Source organism: Spermophilus citellus, assembly GCF_964194105.1.
Source record: "Spermophilus citellus genome assembly, chromosome: 8".
NCBI lineage: Eukaryota > Metazoa > Chordata > Mammalia > Rodentia > Sciuridae > Spermophilus > Spermophilus citellus.
The window spans coordinates 70,276,745-70,293,703 of NC_138189.1; the positions used below are offsets into that span (position 1 = coordinate 70,276,745).

The 16,959-nt window shown below is 38.6% G+C and overlaps 1 protein-coding gene across 2 annotated transcripts in view; it reads right to left on the reverse strand.

The window, feature by feature from the left end:
* Nucleotides 1-16,959, reverse strand: part of SLC10A6 (solute carrier family 10 member 6) — a 29,952-nt gene that overhangs the window by 1,322 nt on the left and 11,671 nt on the right. Inside the window, exons 2-6 of one of the 2 annotated variants that reach the window (XM_081304563.1) lie at nucleotides 15,669-15,787; nucleotides 12,935-13,023; nucleotides 8,288-8,463; nucleotides 4,559-4,716; nucleotides 281-3,498 (exon numbers count right to left, since the gene is read on the reverse strand). In XM_081304563.1, coding sequence (XP_081160689.1) covers nucleotides 3,293-3,498; nucleotides 4,559-4,716; nucleotides 8,288-8,463; nucleotides 12,935-13,023; nucleotides 15,669-15,787 — 748 coding nt within the window. In that variant the 3' untranslated portion in view covers nucleotides 281-3,292. Of the gene's footprint in view, nucleotides 1-280; nucleotides 3,499-4,558; nucleotides 4,717-8,287; nucleotides 8,464-12,934; nucleotides 13,024-15,668; nucleotides 15,788-16,959 lie in introns of those variants that run through there. The other variant, XM_081304564.1, reaches the window with a different exon arrangement.

Here is a 16,959-nt window from a genome sequence, read left to right on the forward strand (position 1 = left end):
CATCAACAGATGGATGAATAAAAAAAGTATATGGTATTATACACATGAGAGAGTATTATTCAACTACAAAGAAAAGTGAAATTCTGTCATTTGCAACAAAATGGATGGAACTAGAGAACATTGTGTTAAGCAAAAACAAAACAAAAAACCAGACACAAAAACAAGTACTGCAATTTCCCTCGTATGTGAAAACGAAAAAGGGAGGAAAAAAAAAAGGTCCGCCTTAAAGAATGGTACTTACTTACTAAGGACTGGGAAAGGGGGTTGAGGGCAAGGGTGGATGGAAATGATCAGGGCATGCTGTATGCTTGTATGGAGATGTAACATTAAATCCCATTAATATGTACAAGGAATATGTTTTAATTAAAAACAAATGGTATCTTAGTATAATCCTGAACACTGGAGAATTAAAAACATAATTTTATCTCAAAATCAAAACTATGGTACATGTCATTAGTATAGATGTTTCTGAATTGTTATGATAAACAGGAGAAAAATGTGTGTTGAGAAGAGATCAGACTTTTTTTAAATCTGTGGCTTCAGAGCAGCCTGCCAGATCTCTTCGTTTAAAAATAACTAGCTATTGAAATGTAATGTGATAAATCCAAGAAATTAAAAGAACAACTTACCACGGTTATGCTTGTTGATGATGAAAGAAAAGATTCCTATTTTCCTTAATTCAGAAATATTCAAGATACCTTGTCATGGTGCAGATAAATGTAACAAATTATAGGCTAGCCCACATAAAATTTTAAAACCAACAAAATTTTAATACACTGGTTTGGGAATGTGTTTGAGTGCAAGTATCAAAAAAACAACCAAATGTGCTTACACAAATGAAAGATTTATTTCCTTTCCTTAAGGAAACAATTTCAGAAGTTGGCTGTGGCTAGGATTGATTCTATAGCTCAAGAATGTCAACAGCTTGCCAGGCACTGAGGCACATGCCTGTAATCCCAGCTACTCAGGAGGATGAGGCAGAGGAACACAAGTTAGAAGCTGTCCAAGCAACCTAACAAGACACTCAAAATTTAAAAGGGTTGGGAGTATAGCTCAGTGAGAGAGCACTTGCCTAGCATGCATAAAACCTTCAGAGTTCAATCTCCAGGAATGAAAAGGAAAAAAAAAAGTCACATGTTCTATAATTATCCTGATCTTTCCTTCATGATCTAGAATCGCTGGGGCAGCTCTGCTATTACATCTATGATCCAAAAGGAAATAGGAACTGACAAGGAGAAAGGGTCTGTCGGTGCCTAGGGCAAGAAAGCAAGACTCCCCAGGAACCATAAGCAGACTTCTGCTTCAATCTTATTAGCAAGAATTTTGTCACATGCACACCTCTAACTTCAAGAAAAAAAAAAATACTTTTAGCTAGGCATTTTGCAATACTGAACAAAATCTCAGTCCTGTTAATAAGGACAAAGAAAACATGCACAGTGGAAGTGTGTACCTTTCCATGTCTGCCTCAGTTTCCACCATTCCTTAGTACCTAACACTGTGTCCTGTTTTGAGGAGTTTTTTTGGCAGTGCTGGGAATTGAACCTACGGCTTCGTGCATACTAGGCAAGTGCTGTACCACTGAGTTAGATCCTCAAAACTTGTGTCAATATTTTAAAATCTTCCTGAATCCAGAAGTATCTGAACTTTATTTTTTTTAATTTTATTTTTGTGCATTGATGGGGATGGAACCCAGGGCCTTGCATGTGGCTATGCAAGTGCTACATCTCCAGCCCTTTTTAAATTTTATTTTATTTGAGACAGGGTCTCGTTAAGTTTCCTTGAACTTTTGATCCTCCTGCTTCAGCCTCCCAAGTAGCTTGGATTAAGTCGTGTGCCACTGGGCCCAGCTTAAAACTTTTTAAAAAGATTTCTAAAACTGAATGTGTAAAAAATACAAAATCGTACAACAAGAGACACTTTGTAAAAATGAGATAATATACATAATAGGTAAAACGCTGATAATACATAGAACATATACATAGTCACTATCATGTTAAAATCTATAAATCAACCATGAAAAAATATAACAGAAAAGCAGGCAAAGGACATGAATGGGCACATGATCATGGAAAATGCTCTACTTTGCTTGTAGTTTTGAATATGTAATTTTAAAGAGATGTTTTCACAAGTCAAAGTGACCAAAACTCTTTGGAGTACAAGTTTGAAGCCAGCCTTGGCAACTTAGTGAGATCCTGTCTCAAAATAAGAAATAAAATAGCTGAGGATGTATCTGAGTGGCAGAACACCCTGGATTCAAACCTGAGTACCAAAAAGAAAAAGAAAAAAAATCTTCCTTAGACTGGTGAAACCATGGGAAACTGGACCCTCTCGGGACTGCGGTGCCACATTGCCAAAGAGCAATCTGTCCAGTATTTCTATGGGCAATGGGCCTGCCCATTCCAATCATAGGAATGGAGTCTCCTGAAATGCATGCACATAGACAAGGGTAGTGTAGCAGCACTGCAATACCAAATAAATTGAAAGTTATAAAGATGGGTTAAATAAATTATAGTCCTTCTATGCAATGCAATATATCTATGCAGCCACTGTTCTAAAGAATGAGGTAGGTTAACACAAACTGAAGTATAGAGATGTTCTATCATATGTCATCAAATGACTTTCAAGACAGAATATATTGAACATTTTTTGAATGACTCAGTGAATGTACATGAAGATTAGAAAGACATATGTCTATCTCTAGGGAGTGAAAATATAAGGAATTCATACACTTTTTAACCTCCTGTTTACTTGAAATTCCCTCTAAGCTTGTATTACATCTATAATCAAAAAGGTATTCAAGCCCTTAAGAAATAATCATTTAGAAAAGGGCCCCATTTTTCACAACTGTGTCCTCCCTTGTACTCCCAAGGACCTGCCCAAAGTCAGGAAGTTATGTGGATCCAGACCCTACCTTGCCTGGCAGAGATGACATCACCTCTACACAGAGTCCTAACTGTCATTAGATTAAAATCCAAACAAGAGACAACTTTACATAATAAAGGGCATTACCTCCTGCCAGGTGGCACTATTCACCTCATGGGACAACAAGAACACACACAGCAGCTAGGAAAAAAACAGTGTAAACCCCCCAAAACTCCCTGAAATGGGCAGAATACACTCTCAAAAAGTGATCCTATGACATTGCACAATCCACACAAAAATATAAGTATTCTAACATCTGACACTTAACTATTCACACAGGTCCTGCCAACCAAGGAGATTGTATCGGCGTGGCCCTGTCTTTACCCATCACTGAGGAAGACAGAGGACAACTCTGGCCAGCAAGTCCCCACTATTCACATGAAGTGATGTGGCCAATAGGCTCCAGAGCCCTGTGGCGATCTATTGGTCCTGATGGCTCAGGGGTTCCAGCAGCTTCTTCATGCACCTCCAAGAAAGCACTGGCCTCTCTGCATTTTTTGTCATGGCAGACTTCTGCACAATCTGGGTTCCTTTTTCTGGGTCTGTTCTTCAGTCTCCTCTTGTATATCTGATATGCTAGGTGATTAAACATATGATTATTAAACACCACTTTAGCAAAGGGTATAATCCGGGGACACTGTGTCATTATCCTATACTTGGGGAGTTTGTTTGCTTTGCATCATTTAAGTATAAATACACTGGGGAAAGAGGGGGAGAGGGAAACCATGGAATGAAACAATTCAATGTGTCATAATGGTTCTTTCTTCAGACTGCAGAAAGCTTGGTCATTCATTCATTCAGTCCATAAGTCAGTTGGTCAGTGGAGGGCTTACTGAGTCACACACTTGCTAGGATGTATCTGGGGATGAGCCAGTCATAATTCTTCCCCAAAACTTTGATCTCAGACCAGGAGTTTTATTCTGCTAGCATTGGTATATTTATTATCAGTAATCAGTATATAATCAATTATACCCATAATCATTGAATCTTACTTACAACCCGTTCCCTGAGAACAGTGAAAATTTACAATGGCCCAAGATCAAAATATATATATGTGTATGTATTTAAATGTTTTTAAACTTAAATCAACTCCAAAATAACATGCTTTTAGCTGTATAGAGAGGTAAACGGTGTGTGTAGTATGCATGTGTATAAATTTTTAATATTTGTGAATATGCTTATATATGTATTATGTTTTATATTTGAAAAAATTCCACAACCATTTGGCATAAATCATAGTCACAGAAACATTGAAGTAACTTGGCATTTGGGAAACCTCAAGGCCCCTAATAAGACATAACAAATAAATGCTAATGTTCAGTCAATGTCATTTTTGAGATCGATGATTGTTCATGGAGAGCTTATCCTGACAAATCTTGGAATTTAAATGCTGATTGTGCTTTGGTTTTTATGAAACATATTTGGTTCTAATTATAAATTCCTATTTGGGTGTTTTTAAAAATATTTTTCTGTGAAAGTTCCACTGTATCAAAGTAGTGTGTTTATGCACCTTATTATCCCCCAAAATGTCCTGCTAAAAATATAATTCAGGGGGCAGCACATACAAGTTCGAATCCCAAAAAAGAGCTGGTAAATTAGGTTGTTAGTCAAATCTACCCAATGAAAGTCCATTCACCTGCAACAATGAGAACTCCATCCACCAGTTGGAAGAGTCCATAGGCCAACGGGAAGTTAAACATCTGAACCAAGTGCTCAGCTGTGAAAGACAACTGGAGCATGGTGATGCACATCTGAATATTCTGAGCTCCGGTTTCCAAGGAAATTGTCCTGCACCTGGCAATGACAAAAAAAATTCAAGAGTTAAGTATTACCAATAAGCACCGTTCTAACATTTGCTCTTATGCAAACTGATAAACTATGAGCTCAAGCAACTAGAAGTGTTTATTCATTCAACAGCTGTTTGCTGAGTGCCTGCTCTCTCTGTGGGGTGGTTTTCCAAGAGGCACTGTGGAGCAGGACCTTTTGAACCCTGCCCTAAGAAAGACCAGATACACACGAGGAAAAGTTCAGTAGAAGTACATGACAAAGCAAAATCGAGGGCCTGGAACAGGCTGTAGCAATTGAAAAAAGTTGCAGAATTGTATAGAGAAGGCTTCACAGAGGAACGACACTACAGAATGGAAAGAGTGGAAGAGGCATCTGATGTGGAAAAAGGATTAAAAAAAGGAGGCTGGGGCTGTAGCTTAGTGGTAAAGTGCTTGCCTCATGTGTGTGAGGTGCTGGGTTTGATCCTCAACACATCACATAAAAATAAATAAAGATACTGTGTGTGCACCTAAAACTAAATAAATATCTTTTTAAAAAGATAGAAAAAAATTACTGAGCCTTTTCACCTAAGACAACCATTTTTTAAAATATATTTGTATAACTTTATTTCATTCATTTATTTACTTTATGTGGTGCTGAGGACCAAACCCAGTGCGTCACCCATACTAGGCAAGTGCTGTACCACTGAGCTATGGCTACAGCCCCTAAGACAACCATTTTGACATCTGGTTTTCATTTAGGGTTTTCCTGTTTGTTTTCAAGTATTTAATTTGTACTGTTTCACATACAGCTCAATTTTCCTTTTCATCTCCTCCAACCCTCCTGTCCATGCAGATTGGCTGTCCATGCAATGCCTCGTGAATGGGCCATGCCCATTCCTCTCCCAGTGCTCAAAGTTCCCCAGTGGAACACTGGCACAAAGCCAACTAAAAATTTCCCAACACTCACCTTCAGAATTCAACTTTATAATTTGCTTTCCTTTAATATTTTTTTTCTGATTTTAAAAGTAAACAAACTTTACTTTTAAACCTTAGAAAATAAATCAAGAAAATATTAAAGAACTATAATTACTCTTAGTCTCATTACTCAAAATTACCATATGGTACTTTTTTTTCAATATTTTATTCATGCATAAAATTCTTTTTGCTTTCTTTCACAATATGGGAATCAAAATAAATATCATTTTCTATCCTTTTTTGCAGGGAAGTATTGAGGATTGCACCTAGGATACCACAGAGTAACAAACCCAGCCCTCTATTCCTTTTTAACTAAAATTTATCTCTTGAGTATTTTCCAAATTCATTAAAATTGATGCATCATATCCATCATATGGATGCAACATGAATTAAGTATCTCCTATTGTTAGATATTTCAATTGCTTCCATTTTGATTTTTATAAATAATCCTGCAATTAATGTCTTAGCATATCAGTATTCATGTGCACATCTGATAGAGCTAGCTTCAGAACGGATTTTTAAAAGTAAAATTGTGGAGTTAACAATTATGCATATTTATAAGGCTGTTGATATGACACTAACTTTTCTTCCAGAGAATTTATTCCAGTTTTCTTCCCCTCCATCACTATATGATGATGTGCATTTCATTGCAGGCATGGAGACATGCAAGTTTATCATTTTTAATATTTGCAATAATATTATAAACCATATATATCAAAGTGTAATACAATTTTTAAGTGAAATTCCTATCTTATTTCTCAGTTTATGTCCTTTCTCCTTCTTGTGTCTCATAATTAGCAATTCTTAAAAATTTAGCACAACAAAAGTTAACTCAAAATGGATCAAGGAGCTTGATATCAAATCAGAAACTCTGCGTCTGATAGAAGAAAAAGTTGGCTCCGACCTACAGATTGTGGGGTCGGGCTCCAAATTCCTTAATAGGACACCCATAGCACAAGAGTTAACAACTAGAATCAACAAATGGGACTTAATTAAACTTAAAAGTTTTTTCTCAGCAAAAGAAACAATAAGAGAGGTAAATAGGGAGCCTACATCCTGGGAACAAATTTTTACTCCTCACACCTCAGATAGAGCCCTAATATCCAGAGTATACAAAGAACTCAAAAAATTAGACAATAAGATAACAAATAACCCAATCAACAAATGGGCCAAGGACCTGAACGGACACTTCTCAGAGGAGGATATACAATCAATCAACAAGTACATGAAAAAATGCTCTCCATCTCTAGCAGTCAGAGAAATGCAAATCAAAACCACACTAAGATACCATCTCACCCCCGTAAGATTGGCAGCCACTATGAAGTCAAACAACAACAAGTGCTGGCGAGGATGTGGAGAAAAGGGTACACTTGTACATTGCTGGTGGGACTGCAAATTGGTGCGGCCAATTTGTAAAGCAGTTTGGAGATTCCTGGGAAAGCTGGGAATGGAACCACCATTTGACCCAGCTATTGCCCTTCTCGGACTATTCCCTGAAGACCTTAAAAAAGCATGCTACAGGGATACTGCCACATCGATGTTCATAGCAGCACAATTCACAATAGCTAGACTGTGGAACCAACCCAGATGCCCTTCAATAGATGAATGGATAAAAAAATGTGGCATCTATACACAATGGAGTACTATGCAGCAATAAAAAATGACAAAATCATAGAATTTTCAGGGAAATGGATGGCACTAGAGCAGATTATGCTTAGTGAAGCTAGCCAATCCCTAAAAAACAAATACCAAATGTCTTCTTTGATATAATGAGAGCAACTATGAACAGAGTAGGGAGGGAGAGCAGGAAGAAAAGATTAACTTTAAACAGAGACATGAGATGGGAGGGAAAGGGAGAGAAAAGGGAAATTGCATGGAAATGGAGGGAGACCCTCATTGCTATACAAAATTACATATAAGAGGTTGTGAGGGGAATGGGAAAATAAACAAGGAGAGAAATGAACTACAGTAGATGGGGTAGAGAGAGAAGTTGGGAGGGGAGGGGAGGGGGGATAGTAGGGGATAGGAAAGGTAGCAGATTACAACAATTACTAATAGGGCATTATGTAAAATTGTGGATGTGTAACCGATGTGATTCTGCAATCTGCATTTGGGGTAAAATTGGGGGTTCATAACCCACTTCAATCTAATGTATGAAATATGATATGTCAAGAGCTTTGTAATGTTGTGAACAACCAATAAAAAATTAAAAAAAAAATAAAAAAAAATAAAAATTTAGCACAAACAACAGATAAGAATATAATCTCTTAAAACTTGTTCATGACCTAAAGTGATCTCTACATTTAGTGAAATGACTTCATTCTTCCTATTTAATTATTTGAATATGAAGAGAAATGTGCCCAGATCTCAACAAATGGCACTAACACCCCCAATACTAATTTTACAAATTACAACTTCCTGTCAATTTGGCCTTTGCTGCAGTTAACATTTAAAATCACCATGATCTCTTCACTGTCTCTGGGCTGAACTCTTCCCGTCCCACCTGCCATGTACATTGAAGCTCTTCCTGTCTCCTGAGGCAGCCAGGCAAGACAGGCTTGTCAGTGGCAACGTATTTAATTTACCTTCCTCAAAATAGGTGAAGGAAAATGTAACTGTACCTTTGCCAAGACTGATGGGTAAGGAGTGCCAGCAGAAAGCCCGTGACATGGCCGATCAGAGGAAAGATGAAACTGATGGTCAGAAGGGTGGTGTCTGAATTCCACGATCCCTTCGCTAGCACCACACCAGCAACTGTGACCACCAGAAGGAGGACCCCACCAACCACGGCCCCAACCTAAAGCAAACCAATAAAATAAGTACAGGTAAACATCATGGGCTGTTTGTTTGTTTTCTGTATGACGCAAAGTCCACCAAGGCTCTCAAAAGGCTTGAAACTTAGCAATTTAAAGAGGGAACTTAGAGAGCACTGAATGCAATTTCATTTCATAGTAGGCCTTCCATATCCACAGGAGATATGTCCAAGACCCTCAGCAGATGCCTGAAAACACAGACGTATTATACTAAATCCCATATTTTCTGGGTTTTCCTACATATACATACCTATAATAAAGTTTAATTTATAAATTAGATACAAGAGGAGATTAACAACAGCGAATAATAAAATAGAACAAATGAGTTTCTCTTGACCATGGACTGTACATAAAGTAACAAAAAATATCTAGCTGGTGCATAGTAAGTCAATAATATAAACAACAAAAAGAGATGTCCTGGGGAAGTCCAGACTGGTAATCATGGGTGATAAGGACAATTGACCTTCTAACACTTTCTATGCAAGAGGGAGGACCATAGAGCTGAAGGCATCAGGAAAGGCTCCCTGGATGTCTTTAGAACTTGAACTGGATGCTGTGTCATCTCAGTGAATACAGCATGGATACGATGGACAAAGGGCACTTCATGTCTCCAGAAGGATGGTGCAAGGTTTTATCACACTCTCTAGAACAGTGCTCTATCTGAAACATATGAATTGATTATTTCTGGAATTGTCCATCTAATGTTTTTACACTGTAGTTAACTACAGATAATTGAACTGACAGCAAAACTGTGGATAAGAGCATTTAACTGTACAGTGGAAAGACCCAAATTCCAAAGTGTTCTAGTGACTTAGCTAATTTAGAAATGGGTGGGGTTTGACATAAATCCCAGTCTTTTTATTTAGTGACCAGTATCTTTTCTATTCAAATGGAGGATCTGACCAGAAGAGTTGGATGATCGTTTTTTTCATGGATTAGACAAAATTATGAAATAAGTAGACTTGGACAACAAGCTCTGTCTTAGTCCATTTTCAAATGCGATAACAAAATACCTAAGGCTCTGGATCCTTTGTAAAGAAAAGAGATTCAATTTAGCTCACAGTCCTGGAGTTTCAAGACTACGGCATTTACATGTGCTTGGCTCTAGTGAGGGCCTCATGACAGACGGCATTCATACTGTTGAGTGCTATAGTTTGGACCAAGCCTGTTTCAGGGGGTCAGACCAGAGCAGCATCCAACACTCCCACATACACAGAAGACCCCCCCCCTGCTCTGGTAACCTACGGTCTGTGGTCGGCACTGCCTGGCCATTCACCTCACTTCCCACCCCACTTTTCAACAACCAACAGCTTCCTCCTGCTGTCTCACAAATGAAATAGCACCGTTCCTCACAAGACAATCTGAGCTCAGATTAATGTCGTAGGAGAAAGACTCTATCCCCTCCCACATAAGTACTGTCGTTTTTGTCAGGAGGTGTGTGCTGGCAATGGACCCCAGCACCTCACACATGCCAGTCAAGTGCTCTGTCACTGAGCTACATCCCCAGCCCTACTGTCTCTTTATTTTTGTTAACATAAACAAAAGCAAAAGTAATAATAATGTTAACAACAACAACAAAACCAAAAAAACTCTAATAGTTCAAGTCTTAGATAAGACAGGAAGAAAGTGTGGCCTAGAGTATTTAGGGACAGTCAGGCTCCGGTCGAGCTCATCTTGAGTGGATGGCAAACTATGCTCCAAGTGACAGCATCAATCTTGACTCAAAAGGAGTCAGGGTAATGCCTTAGTCATGAAGAACCAAAGCAAAGAACAAACACAACACCCTGCTGTGTGTATCATGGGTGAGCTCTGGGGTCGTTTTTACTGTCCAGACACAGGGACACACAAGCCACTGCCTAACAGGGAGATGCTAAAAGACACGAAGAAAGCCTCTGATTGGAAAATTCCTTCTTCATTATTTTACCAAAAAGAGATCAAAGTTTGAAATCCACCAGGACAAAATTAGAAAAACAGGTTATTTGGCAAATGTGTCAGATCTAAAATTAAAATAGGACCAAGGACAGAGATGAAGATATCCTAAACTTATAATTAAACCAACCTAAGGTGCTCTCAGATATTTATTCAAACACATTATTAAATATTTTTGCCACAAATCCTATGGAATTGCCAAGGGAAAACGTTTTAAACCTGCTCTTTACAGATAATAAAACTGGCATATTTTGTAAATACATCTTGCTTTTCTAGTGACACTGATGGACTAATAGAGGATATGGAAACACAAGAATCAGGATTGTTCTGTTGCTGTTAAGTGCTGTTTTAAGAAAAGTAATCCAAGATAGAGTACTTGAAAAGTAAGAAGTTTCCATAGTCATACTCACTCCTCTTGTTTTATAAACAAAATCATAAACAAACACTGACCATCGGAAATTTTCTCCTGTTGAAACGATGACAGTCAATGTGGGAAAGGACTATGTTTCATGACTACAGCTGAAGGAGTGAAAGCAAGCTACCAGTGTTAATCAACCTTACACAATCCCAACGCATGGCTTCTTCCTCCAGTGGTCTATACCCACCGGACTGGTCTGCTGGTTGGCTCCTCTTCCCTTGTTCATGTTCTTTGAGGAACCATAGAAATGGTTTGGTCTTACATGAAATTAGGGAACAGCATCCGTTTGTCCGGTAGAGCCAACAGTAGGAACTTAAACTAAACCAAACCATAAACCTCAAACTAAATTAACTGATACTTGACAAACCTCTGATTAATCCCAAGTGATAAAGTGATATGTTTATAATGTAAAATATAACTAAAATACTTTTAAAATCTTCATGAAAGCAGCACATGGTACTTTCTTCTTTTCACTTTTATTTTTTTCGGCCTGGGAATTGAACCTAAGTCCTCACACATACTAGGCAAGCACTCTGCCACTAAGCTACACCCTAGCCCACCTTTTAAAATTTTGAGAGAGGTTCTCACTAAATTTCCCAGACTGGCTTTGCACTTATGATCTTCCTGCCTCAGCCTCTCAGATAGCTGAGATTACAGGCATGAACCGCCACATGCCTGGCCACATTACATTCTTATTTTTTTAAGTTCTGGGGATTGAACTCAGGCCTCACACATGCCAGACAAGGGCTCTACCATTGAGCTACATTCTCCAGCCCAACATTACATTCTTATATCTTCTAAAATGATACATAATTTGGAAAATGGAAAATACTCTAGGATGGTGATTTCATTATTAAGAATGCCTCTCTTTAGCTAGGTTTTTTTTTCTTTCTTTCTTTCTTTCTTTCTTTCTTTCTTTCTTTCTTTTTTTTTTTTTTTTTTGAGTACCAAGGATTGAACTCAGAGGCACTCAACCACTGAGCCACATCCCAGCTCTATTTTGTATTTTATTTAGAGACAGGATCTCACTGAGTTGCGTAGCATCTTGTTTTTGCTGAGGCTGGCTTTGAACTCATGATCCTCCTGCCTCAGCCTCCAGAGCCACTGGGATTACAGGCTGTGCGCTACCATGCTCTACTAGCTAGGTATTTTTAAAAGTCACTTAACAAGGACACTTTCTCATTTCTCCAACAGGCAAAAGGCAACACTGCAAAGACAAGAGTAGTAGTAAGTTCTGGTTAATATCATTACATGGGAGGGCTCCTCAATGCTTTCTGGGTGATTTCACTTAAAAGTCTTATTCATGCTGTCGGCAGCCCTTGCTCATGTGCACAAACCACATGTCAGTGGTGTCCCCATGAATGCTTCTGCAAGTCTGTCCTTCATCCTACTGTTCCAAGAACCAGCCATGTTTCTAAAGCTGGGGCTCCACTTCATGAACACTTGAACAGCTTTTGCCTTGAAAACACCTGTGTAAAGCCTAGTGGATGGGCAGGTCTTGGACTTTCTCTGTCCACATCTAGACCTTAGCTTTTCTGTCACTAAGAGGCCCATATGTTTTCCAAAATGTTGCAAGACTTGGTTTGACCTGTGGGAGCAACAGAGCAAGGCTTAAAGAAATATAGGAATGGGCTGAGGTTGTGGCTCAGTGGTAGAGCACTTGCCTAGCACGTGTGAGGCACTGGGTTCTATCCTCACTACCACATACATACATACACACATACATACATAAAGGTTTTTTTTTAAAGTACAGAAATACAAGAGCTGGATTTCAAACCTCAGGACAAATAAGGAAATTGCACCAGGCAAGATGTTGCAAGACTGTAATCCCAGTGATTCAAAGGCAGGAGTATCACAAGTTTGAGTCCAGCCTGGGCAACTTTAGTGAGACCCTGATTCAAAATTAAAAGTTCTGGGGATGTAGCTCAGTGGTACAGTGCTCCTGGGTTCAATCCTCAGTAGCAAAAAAAAAAAAAAAAAAAAAAAAAGCAAAATTGAATTATAGAATGTGGAGCTGTGTTCGATCAGCTTATTTGTTCCTGCCATTCATCTCCATCTTTCAAGTGTCTGAATTTGAGAATGTGCTAACTGTGTGTGTACTTGCTTACCTTGAGAATGAGTTTTGATTGTTTTGGCCACCTATAATTCACACAGATACCGAAGGCAACAGGAATGGTCAGGCACACAAGGGTAATTCCTGAAGAGAAGAAAAATTCATCAGACCATATCCCCTCTCACCCTAAAAATTTTTATTTCAATTAGATAACATACTTTAATGAAAGTTGCATTTTGTTTTTGTATCCATCTCCAAAAATAAAAACAATCTCTGAAAGACAGTTTTCAAAGGTCATATGATACTAATGAATGCCACCAGACCTGGTTCATCAACTTCCTTCTCAGAATCCTTCTGACAATCACATGAAGAGTTAGAGACAGCAGGAAATGAAAAGATTAGGAAACAGGAAGGCCATTTTAAAATCCATGAAATTCTTTGGCCCCTACATATAGGTGTTACCCCTCTATAATCATAGCTATTGCTTCCTTATTCGAGGCCAATGGGTCATTTGCTTCACCAAGTAAAGAACACCTATTGTAGACATTAGAAACAGCATTTGCTACACCACCATAGCAACTTCTCATATTTCCCAAGTGTAGCCAGGTGACCCAAAAATGAATAGGAAAAACAAATGCCTTTGTAATTAGCTCAAGTGAATAAAGCCATTCAAGGCAGGCTCAGTGCAGCAAAGGTGACTGTCCCCCCGCCAATAGGATCTGTACACGGACATTTTCCAGTGCCACTTTCCAAATGCATCGTAAACCTGTGCATTGCTGTTTATTTATAGCAACAAATATGGTAAAGATTCACAATACTGGCTCCAAAGTTTTGTGAGTTATTCATGACATTTTAGGTTCTTTCAGAATGTATTATCAAAACAGAATATATTAGGGCGGGGGTTGTGGCTCAGAGGTAGAGTGCTCTCCTACTATGCATGGGGCACTGGGTTCGATCCTCAGCACCACATACATAAAAATGGAATAAAGGTATTATGCTCACCTACAACTAAAAAAAATGATTTTTTAAAAAATTACAGAATATATTAAATAATTTACTGATCAGAAAAGCTGCACATAAAACTGTGGTTGCGGGCTGGGGTTGTGGCTCAGTAGTAGAGTGCTTGTCTGACACATATGAGGCACTGGATTCGATTCTCAGCACCACATAAAAAAATAAATAAAATAAAATAAATAAAGGTACTGTGTCCATCTACAACTAAAAAATATTTTTTAAAAAAACATGGTTTCTAAATATGGATGTCACTCAAATTTTACAAATATAGTGGGCTCTTCTTATCAGGAGATGGCTTTGTTCATGGTTTTGAACTATGGGCCACGGACTGAAGCCCTCAAGATGCTTATATGATACTCCAGGTGACACTTCTAAGTTCTGTGAATCATAGTTTCTATTTCTTCTTCAAAGACTCTGATGAAACTAGAACAGGAAAATCATTTCACCACACTTTTCTAAGCCTAGTAAGTCTACAGAGATCTTAGGAATAAATTGGAGCTTAATGAGAAATAACATTCCAGAGAGGAGCTAATGAGATCTGGATGTGGTTGTGACATGCAGACGAGCTCTAATAAGCAGTACAAATAACTTACATTCAATCTGTAAGAAAAAGTCAAAGCTCACAGGCAACGTGAAGGGTGAAATCATGGGACATTAAGATCTCATCAGAGCCACTAGAATCAGGTAAACTTTGAATCATAAAGAGTCTAGTTGCACTGGGTGCAGCAGCACACACCTGTAATCCCAGCGGCTCAGGAAGTTGAGACAGGAGCCAACCTCAGAAAAAATGAGGAACTAAGCAACTCAGTGACACCCTGTCTCCAAAAAAAAAAAATACAAAATAGGGCTGGGGATGTGGCTCAGTGGTCCACTGCCCCTGAGTTCAATCCCCAGTACAAAAAAAAAAAAAAAAAAAAAAAAAAAGTCTGGTTGCTTTATAGTCTAATTATCTAAGATTTGTGTTTTCTTTTAAAGTAAGATCTCTGGCTTTCATTATTTCGAAAATGATCTCTTAATAGTGTGCTACAGAGGTTCAGATGTTGTTTATTCCACCAGAGGTTCATGTGTTGAAAGCTTGGTCCTCAGTGGCTATATTGGGAAATGGAAACGTTAAGAGATGGGTTCTCCCCAGAAGTGATTATAAAAGCCTTAACCTGGCCCCAGCCAGCTCTCTCTGTCTTCCTGACTAGGGAGCAATTGCTTTCTCATGCTCACTTCCATTTTGCTAACTGCCATGATATCGACACAGGGGGGAGCCAGGGGGCCTCACGAGAATATGTGCATTGCTGTTTATTTATAACAAAAGTTGACTAACACATCATAAGGGTTAGGAGCTTGGACTTTACAGTCAGATTCCTGAGTTAGAATTCCAGTTCTAAGCCAGGGGCAGTAGTTCACACCTATAATCTCAGCTACTCAGTAGGCTGAGGCAGGAAGATTGCAAGTTCAAGTCAGCCTTGGCAACTTAGTGAGGCCCTGTCTCACAAAAAGGGAAAGAGAGAGAGAGAGAGAGAGAGAGAGAGAGAGAGAGAAGAAAGGAAGGAAGGAAAGGAGCAAGGGAGGGAGGGAGGGAGAAAGAAAGAATTCCAGTTCTGTTCTTACCAGTAATTTAACCTCAAAAATCTAGAAATTCAAACTAGTAATAGAATCTATGATGTAAGGTTATGTATGGAATTAAATTAAATAACACACAAAAAAAAATCCCTGCAGAAACATCGAGGCCTAGCACTATCTCCATTACCGTGACTGCTACATTTCCCAAGCCCAGTACAGACCTATGTTCTGATAGGGAATGGTGAGGTTCTGTGCAAGATCCCAGGACCAGGTGTAGAGGTAAAGGCAGAGCGGCATCATTCCCAGGGCGGCCACTGTGGAACAGGCTGTCATACTGATGCTGAAAAGTAAAGTGAAAGCCATACTTAGGAGGAAGAGCTGGAAACAGACTTAACCAACTCTGAGCACTTAGTCTTCACCAAAGCAACTGCTGAGACAGAATTTCTTAGAGATTACATGGGATAAGACACTTGGAGCTCACTTTTCTCCTATTATTCAACAAATAATGGCTTCTTTTGTGGTCTAGAAAAAGATTTCTTACAGTTCTTATCATTCATTAGTTCATTTATTTGAGTATCTGCTTGCTCTAAATGTTGTACTAGGTGCTATAGGAATCTTTGCTGTCTCCTTATGTAGTTCTTTTTTATTTAGATATATTTATCACACCATAGAATTCATCATTTTAAAGTATACAATTCAGCAGTGTTTAGTACAGTCACAAGATTGTGCAACAACAGTCTTATTTCCAGAACACTCTAATCACCCCCAAAAGAAAGCTATAGCAGTTACTCCTCATTCTCTCCTTCCACAAGTCCCTGGAAACCACTGATCTGCCTTCATCTTCCTAGGACTGAAGGATTGCCTCTACCAGACATTTCATATGAACAGAACCATACAATCTCTGACCTTTTGGTGAGCTGAGCTTCCTTCACCTAACACAGTCCATGTTTTAGCACATATCCAAAGCTCATTCCTTTTTATGGCTTTTTGTCCTTCTGGTGTGTTGCATCGATTTTTATGTATAAACCAACCTTGAATTTTGGGATGAATCCCACTTAGACATGTAGTACAATCCATTTTGATGTTGCTGGTATTTTGTTGAGGATTTTTGCTGGTATTTTGTTGAGGAATATTGGTCTGTAGTTTTCCTTTCTTGTGACATCTTTATGTAGTTTTGGTACCAGGGAGACTGGAATAGTCCAGGTGAAAATGCCAAAAAAGCTGACTAAGCACCTGTCCAGTGTGAAGTATTGTTAAATTCCAGGAAAAAAAAAACCATTGGATGCAGGAGACTTTAAGGTCACTGCCCCTCAGAGCAAGCAGGAAAGAGGAGGGGAAGTATGGAATCAGAGAAAGGGTAAGCTGAATTAAAAGTTCTCTTCCAATTCTTCTATGGTATGATCTTATTATTAGAAGTAGAAATTGAAGCAGAGTGATGACTCAGAGTAAAAAGTAAAACTTCTGGGTGTCAAAATAATGCTGAGTCAATTGTGTCAGAAAAAAAATTATATT